The sequence below is a fragment of the Cynoglossus semilaevis genome, chromosome 17 (assembly GCF_000523025.1).
Source record: "Cynoglossus semilaevis isolate Cse_v1.0 chromosome 17, Cse_v1.0, whole genome shotgun sequence".
NCBI lineage: Eukaryota > Metazoa > Chordata > Actinopteri > Pleuronectiformes > Cynoglossidae > Cynoglossus > Cynoglossus semilaevis.
This window is the reverse complement of record NC_024323.1, coordinates 375,023-382,671: the sequence shown is the minus strand read 5'-3', so window position 1 is coordinate 382,671 and position 7,649 is coordinate 375,023. Positions and strand designations below refer to the sequence as shown.

At 40.7% G+C, this 7,649-nt stretch overlaps 2 protein-coding genes and 2 non-coding genes across 4 annotated transcripts; 3 read left to right on the top strand and 1 right to left on the bottom strand.

Moving 5' to 3' along the window:
- Positions 1-1,003: 1,003 nt before the first annotated feature.
- hoatz (HOATZ cilia and flagella associated protein) lies at positions 1,004-1,676 on the bottom strand. Its single transcript, XM_008329147.3, has one exon. It carries the CDS (start codon positions 1,434-1,436, stop codon positions 1,110-1,112), a length of 327 nt encoding a protein of 108 aa, XP_008327369.1. The 5' UTR covers positions 1,437-1,676; the 3' UTR covers positions 1,004-1,109.
- A 286-nt stretch (positions 1,677-1,962) lies between these two features.
- Positions 1,963-5,914, top strand: rpl3 (ribosomal protein L3). The gene is made up of 9 exons (XM_008329146.3): positions 1,963-2,110; positions 2,446-2,638; positions 3,294-3,462; positions 4,221-4,356; positions 4,565-4,751; positions 4,833-5,095; positions 5,197-5,292; positions 5,377-5,496; positions 5,802-5,914. The coding sequence occupies exons 1-9, from the start codon at positions 2,021-2,023 to the stop codon at positions 5,844-5,846; spliced, it is 1,299 nt and encodes a 432-aa protein (XP_008327368.1). The 5' UTR covers positions 1,963-2,020; the 3' UTR covers positions 5,847-5,914.
- On the top strand, positions 4,394-4,486 carry LOC112488474 (small nucleolar RNA U83B). The gene has a single exon (XR_003052554.1). It is a non-coding gene; the product is annotated as a small nucleolar RNA U83B (small nucleolar RNA).
- On the top strand, positions 5,599-5,731 carry LOC112488470 (small nucleolar RNA SNORA54). The gene has a single exon (XR_003052550.1). It is a non-coding gene; the product is annotated as a small nucleolar RNA SNORA54 (small nucleolar RNA).
- Positions 5,915-7,649: the final 1,735 nt, after the last annotated feature.

The following is a 7,649-nucleotide window of genomic DNA, read 5'->3' as shown; positions in this document are numbered from 1 at the left end:
GAGGGGACTCCAATGGAATGTGGCACGCTGGACATAAGTGTACCACTGCTGTAATGCTAGAATGATAACAAGCCTCCAGGCACTAGGTGGCAGCAACTCATACAATGGTTTGTACAGATAAGAAAAAAAAATATTATCAGGTTCTCGAAGTTAATTAATCAACTATCAACATTTATTTGTATGTAAAATGTTTAGTTTTTTTTTCCCCCACGACTTTTTTACTACTTTAAGTGTAGAACTTTTGACGTGATGTTCCCAAAGTCTTTTCTGTTCATCCTCACCTGCGTTTGTTGTCATATTTACATGCAAAACCAAACATGCCCTCTGTATTACAACAGCAGTTTAAACATGTTCTGGAATCACTTTTTGCACAAATGCAGGGAAAAACAAAATGTCCTCAATGGGACAAATCATCAAAAGACAATGAACGGGAAGAACCACAAGCAGAGAAATGTCCACACAAACACAGAGTAATCACAGAGATGCGGAATGATAAAAAAAAGACAAGGCAGAGAAGTGTAACTAAACTAGTGATAATCACATAATGTGATGAAAAATAAAAATAACTAAAAGTTAAAATACACTAAATAACAACCACAAAATTACGAACGACTAACAAAAGACGGACGCACTGAAACAAAGTCAACTCAAATAAAAAGAATTCGCCAGAGGGCCACAAAAATGACTAGAATGTGACAAAGACTAAATGAGCTTATCCGTGACGACGGATGTAATGGCTTAAACTCATCAGTGGTAATGAGTAAGTCCATCCTTCTATGTTTTATTTTAACCCTTTCATGCATGATGGTCACTACAGTGGACAGCTATTAAAATGTCATTTTCTATGATAAGAATAGGTTTTGATGGCAGTGTTGCATATAAGCCTCTACAGTGGATGCCTGAGAATCACCCAACACTGCCATACAGTGGTCAGCCTTTGCAACTGCAGACTAATTGTGTCAACATTCAAAAAGAAAATTTGGTGTATAAAAACAGAACCAAATCAGTTCTTATTTTTATGTCTAAAAACACATAAAAACACTTAGTCACATTTTTTTAAACTCAGTATATCATGGGTCATGCGTCAAAGGGATCTCTGTATAAACGGCTTATTCTCCGGGTTGTTTCCACTGCTTCGCCAGTTGAGGCAGCACATGTCGTCTCTGCCAGTCCATGGTCTCGTAACGTCGCCGTTCCTCCTGCCGCCGTTGCTGTCGCATGAACGCGTCACTTTGTGGCTCTACAGCGGACATTCTGTCGCGTCGTGGCCGTGACATCGGCAGTCTCTGGCGGATGTCCGTTGAAACCAGACAGGACTCCAATGGCGGCAGCAAAGACAGCGAGCTCCAGAGCTGACGGGCGTGATACACGTCCTCAGCAGCGGAACCTTCGAACACGGTGAAGAGCTGCTCCATCTCCCGCTGCACCAAAGACATTTCAGTTTAACTCCAAACGATGGAAGAAAAATGGTCGCAGTGAACTGATCAGCAATCCTGTTTACCGCGGTCACCATGGGAACCAAACCAGCAGTTGCCTAAACTGAGGACGTGCAGTTGATATACTGCAACCATTCAAAAGGATAGTAGTATAGTATTGCTTCATTTGAACTACAAATTGCAAATGCACTGATAACAAAGCCACTGAAAAATCACTACAAATTTCACCAGAAGTACATATAAAATATATATATATTACAAAAAATCACTACAAATTTCACCAGAAGTTCATATAAAAAATATTACGTTTTTAATGGTAACTTTTCCATTTATATCCAAGTAGAGAAAAACCACCTCCTTCATCGTAAACCAAATTCAAAATGTTTGATTGTCAGACATGCTTCTACTTTTGACTAAATTGAGCTCTTATTAACTGAATAACTAAAGTGCTTTTTTAAAGAAATGACGTAACGTAGAAGAGACACGATGTGTTTAACGGTGAAAATGTCAACGGCAGCATCTAGTGGTAGCCGTGTTTATTGCACGTTATTGTGTGGTGACGTCGTTGTTGAGGGTGGAGTCGCATGTGGGTAATCTCGCGTTGTTTCTTGATATATATAAGCACCGTTTGCTCTTCGTTGGGTCTCTTTGAAACTCGGACTGGAGACAAGATGGTGAGTGCATGAATAGGTTTGGACTTCTCAGGGCCTAATCTGCCTATTATCTTCAGCATCCGTGTCTCAACATTTAATCGGCCATCGCCGTTTTATATTCTTGATGTTAAATGTTACTTTTTAAAAACAATTTCCTGTTTTGTGAAAGAAGAAATCTAAGTACATGCGCTGACAAAATGGCGACATCTATGCTTTGGATTCATTTTCCACGCGTAGCTCGTTTCACTTAAACTATGGCTAAATGAACGCGAGCTAGTTGTTAACGTAGTGAGTTTACATATTACTTACCAATTATGTAGTTTATATTAAATACACTAATCCTCCATTTTCTACAGTCTCACCGTAAGTTTTCGGCTCCACGCCACGGATCCCTCGGGTTTCTGCCCCGCAAGAGGAGTCGTCGTCACCGCGGAAAGGCGAAGAGTTTCCCTAAGGATGACTCAAGCAAACCCGTGCACCTGACCGCATTCCTTGGTTACAAGGCAGGAATGACCCACATCGTGCGTGAGGTCGACAGACCTGGGTCAAGTAAGTCCAAATAACAATAGGCCTAAAACCATTTCAAGAACGTTTTAGTTTAAAAATAACTTAAGAATCGAAGTCCACTGAAAAAGAACGTTGTTTGCACTTAATTAAAACGGGTCCGTACTTGGTACAGTTTCAAAGTATGGGGAATATTTAAGTTACACTTCTAATGACCATGCTGCACCGGAGTAGGAATTGTCCTTGACATTTTTACTTCTCCAGAGATTCCAATACGCATTAACGGTTCAAAGTATTACTCACTAACCTCTGGATTTTCGCCTAAACGGCTGTTGTATAACGTATATTTAAATAAAATGTCTTTTTGAGGCATGGTAAAACCATGTTCCTCTAAATACAGAAATTGGTCAGAATGAGTGTCTGATGTACTCAAATTGCACGCAGCTTCTGGGGTTTTGAGGTATAAATAAAATTGGCTAATACACACAAATGTGAGACCTGTACTACATGCTTTTTGTTTGGTTTTAATGTGTGGTGACTCTGCCTATGATGATCCTCTCGACGGGCGGACATAGTGGGTTAAACACCCTTGCTGAATGTCGAGCTCTGAGCGCAGTCTGCACCAGAAACATTCGACTCGACTTGAAATAATTGTGAAGATTTGTGAGATCTGATCCATTTTGGTTTTCCTTCTCTCCAGAGGTGAACAAGAAAGAGGTAGTCGAAGCTGTAACCATTGTGGAGACTCCTCCCATGATCGTAGTTGGAGTTGTGGGATACATCAACACTCCCCGTGGCCTGCGCTCTTTCAAGACCATCTTTGCCGAGCACATCAGTGATGAATGCAAGCGTCGCTTCTACAAAAACTGGTAAGGCCCTTGGGTGCTTAGCAGAAATATTGGGCTTTAAGTACAGCTGTCAAAGTTAGAATGTGGATTTCATTAATTTGTAAAATAAAGATTAAAACTGGATTTCATTAATTTGTAAAATAAAGATAATTTGTAAAATAAACTCATTTGAATGCTTTGAGAATGGTGTACACTATATCAGTTATTCCCAAACTTTTTTTTTTTTGGCTGTGCACCTTCTATATCCCAGATGGGGTATAAAATAATTTTAATAATGCTCAAATGATTAGAACATGCATATAGAGCTTGCATTTATGTATAAATTAAAATGTCAGCTTTTGAGTTTAAATTTTATATAGTAAATGTTTATTTACATGTTTGCGTTGTTTGGGAGAAGTCACCCACTTAAAACACAGATTGATACATGATTTGTCCATCTTCATTGTCGGATCAAATCAGGGCAACCATTTTAACTGATTGCCAGCTGTACTTAAATGTGCTTGGAGCAGTTAGTTGCCCAGTGAAAATGATCATTGTCACTGAGTGAGTCTAACGTTACGGTGGCCTTTGTGGCAGCTCCGCTCAGGTGCCTCGTGCCCTGATGAGCTCCGGGCTCCTCTGGCCAGTGGAAAGTGCTTCTTAGAAGCTGTGCTATGAGCCAAAATCTTATTCCTCTGACTCAGCCCCCCCTGAATGGGGCGAGCAGATGAGCACTGTGTCCTTCCGCTAACCTTTTGGGTTATGAAGGACCTGTGCCAATAGGTGTATTCTCTTCTAAGGTACAAGTCCAAGAAGAAGGCTTTCACCAAGTACTGCAAGAAATGGCAGGATGATGATGGAAAGAAGCAGCTTGAGAAAGACTTTGCTGCAATGAAGAAGTACTGCCAGATCATCCGCATCATTGCCCACACGCAGGTATGTGCTTCTGACTTTGATGGACAGTTTATGATTTTAATCTCGGTGATGAGACCGCGGATCTTGCGTCAGGCATGGCGCCTGAGACACATGAAGATATCTTCCATGCTGCCTTCCTTCTGAGACGATGCAGTACATGAATGTACTTGAAAAGTTCCAAAACTCTGTATTTAAATGTTTTTTTTTTTTTTTTCTTCCCTATGGACAGATGCGTCTCCTTCCCCTGAGTCAGAAGAGGGCTCACCTGATGGAGGTGCAGTTGAATGGTGGCACCATTTCTGACAAGGTGGACTGGGCTCGTGAGAAGCTGGAGCAGGCTGTTCCTATCAATACCGTCTTCTCTCAGGACGAGATGATTGATGTGATTGGTGTCACAAAGGGTCATGGATACAAGGGTAAGAAGATTTTGTTTTTGAAATTTCGAGTTGAAGCTTGACTGAATATCAGCCAGACCTGAACTGAGTGTTGTCTGTTAGGCGTCACCAGCCGTTGGCACACCAAGAAACTCCCTCGTAAGACCCATCGTGGTCTGCGTAAGGTTGCCTGCATTGGTGCCTGGCATCCAGCTCGCGTTGCCTTCTCAGTGGCCCGTTCTGGTCAGAAGGGCTACCACCACCGCACAGAAATCAACAAAAAGATCTACAAGATTGGCCAGGGTTACCACACAAAGGATGGAAAGCTGATGAAAAACAATGCTTCCACTGAATATGATTTGTCCAACAAGAGCATCAACCCTCTGGTATGTGCATTTTTATTTTATTTATTTATTTATTTTTGTTTACACTTTATTGCTCCTCTTTGAAATGCAAGACACTTGCTGATTACACTTTCTTTTTAAAGGGTGGATTTGTCCATTATGGAACGGTGACCAATGACTTTGTTATGGTGAAAGGCTGTGTTGTGGGAACTAAGAAGAGGGTGCTGACTTTGCGCAAGGTGAGGATAATGTCACGCACGCTGTGTGACAGTGGTGCCCATCTGAAACACTTCCTGAATCCTAACCTGACTGTTTGGTTTCAGTCTCTGTTGGTGCAGACCAGCCGCCGTGCTCTGGAGAAGATTGACCTGAAGTTTATCGACACCACATCCAAGTTTGGCCATGGCCGCTTCCAAACTGCGGAAGAGAAGAAGGCTTTCATGGTAAGAGGTTTTGGTCCTTGGAGACTGTCATATTGCAGGTCAAAGCAGACAATTGTTAGCATATATTTTTGGAATTAAAATTGGTGTGAAGTCTATAAGTGTCAGCACTGTTCGTAACCTGGTTCAATCACTAGTGTGAACTCTGGTTCCATTCCAGTGCTAGAGTAATCTCCAGTGAGGCAGGGGAGCAAGACCGCATCTGTCCCTGCTCCCTGTTCACTCTCTGGAAACAGTGACTGCACTTGTTGCAGCACTGTCCACAGTTGACAGTACACATTCTCACTTTTATTTTGTTTTGTTTACAGGGTCCTCTCAAGAAAGACCGCATTACCAAGGAGGAGACTGCATAAAGTCTGTGTCAGCAAAAGAATTTTGTGCATTGACTTTTGTACTAAATAAAAAAATGCCGAAATACCAATCTTTGGCTTGAGCTTTTAAAAAAAAAAAGCCAAAATACCAATCTTTGGCTTGAGCTTCATTTAACCTTTTCTTTACTCTCGATTAGTAATTACATTTCAGGACTGAGGCAGTATCTTGGAAGTACTATTTTCTCCCTCAGGAACACCCGCTGTACATCACAAATTGCAGTCAGTTTTTTTTCTAAATTGAATGAGTTATGATTTTTTTTTTTTTTTTTTTTAAATTCTTCTGACTATCACACAGAACAAGTATCTTGGAAGTACTATTTTCTCCCTCTGGGAACACCTGCTGTACATGTATCACAAATTGCTGTCAGTCTTTATTGACTGATTTTTGATTAATTCTTTCAATTCCTCACTGTCACTGTCGCACAGTAGAACAAAGACAAATTATTTGCAAATAATAGTAAATTCAAAAGGTAACATTGCATAATTTTGCACAGTACACACCTACGCCAATGGACCTCAGCACAAAGGTTGGGAATCACTGCACGGCATCACCACCCTCCAGAAGATGGTACTGTATACATGTGGTCTTTGCTAAGAACCGCCACTGTGAACTCCACAGTATGTTGTACATCAGGGATGTCAAACCTATTTTGGTTCACATGTCAATTACATGTCAAGTGGGCCAGACCAGAACAAATATAACACAATTACCTATAAATAACAATAAGTCCTTGTTTTCCCCCCTTTTTTCCAGAGAAAAACAGAAAGCTAGATAGAACTTTATTAATCCTTCAGGACTTACCTTCAAGAAATGAAGGTGCAATGAAGTACAAGTATATTAGATTTATACTCGATTTAATGAAAACGGGCCGTGTGTTTGACAGCCCGGTTGCACATAGTGAAAGGGTTAACGACTTCGGTGTTGGGTGGTCTTCTTCCTTGATGATGTGGACGGTGAAACCGAAACTAACTATCGAGTGTTTGGACGTCACTCCGAATTTCTGAACTGTTCTGATCGTTCTGCTCCTGAAGCCTCAACGGTTAAAGACACGAAATCGATTACAAACCAACTTGCCGAAATGTTTTCTTTTGGAAGAGGTGACAGCAAAAAGCTGCAGGATGGACTGGAGGAAACTTCGACTGTCAGGTGAATAGCACACACACACACGCGGCAACTCAGACTTTACCATCTCGCTCAAAATAACAGGTGGTTTACCTTTATAACGTATGAATACACACGTGGAAAGTTTTTTTTAGCTGAGTTTTAAATAGTCTATTTACAAGTGTCAATGTACTTCTTCAGCATTTTAAACTTCCGTGTAGTTCAAGGGAATGAGTTGTTTGACCAGCCAGTCTAAAGACTACACGATAAAATGTCAACAATTAAGTAAAAACAAGAGGAAATAATGACCGACTTTGTATGGCCCTGACAGAAGTCCACAGAGCTGATGTTTTTTTTACAGAAATGCGAAATGATTCCGAATACGACTCAACAAAGAGCAGAAAACGAAACCAAAAGGAACTGTCTAAATGATCACTGTTGTGTATGTACATTGACTCAGGCAAACACTTTTGGTAATATTGATCTGATACAGATGATTATCTACGTTGGCTCAATCAATTAATTTATCAGTAAAATGTATCCGCCTGTATACGTAATGTACCGTAATGTACGATTCAGCAAAGAGCAGAAAACGAAACGAAATTCCTTTTCGTTTCGTTTTCTGCTCTTTGTTGAATTTTTCAGTAAAATGTATCCCCCCGTATACGTAATGTACCGTAATG

Coding starts and splice junctions, on each gene's coding strand:
- hoatz (XM_008329147.3), bottom strand. CDS start 1,436: ATGTCTTTGGTGCAGCGGGAGATGGAGCAGCTCTTCACCGTGTTCGAA.
- rpl3 (XM_008329146.3), top strand. CDS start 2,021: ATGTGGGTAATCTCGCGTTGTTTCTTGATATATATAAGCACCGTTTGC. Junction 5,096..5,196: donor ACAAGAGCATCAACCCTCTG/GTATGTGCATTT, acceptor TTCTTTTTAAAG/GGTGGATTTGTCCATTATGG. Junction 5,293..5,376: donor GGGTGCTGACTTTGCGCAAG/GTGAGGATAATG, acceptor GTTTGGTTTCAG/TCTCTGTTGGTGCAGACCAG.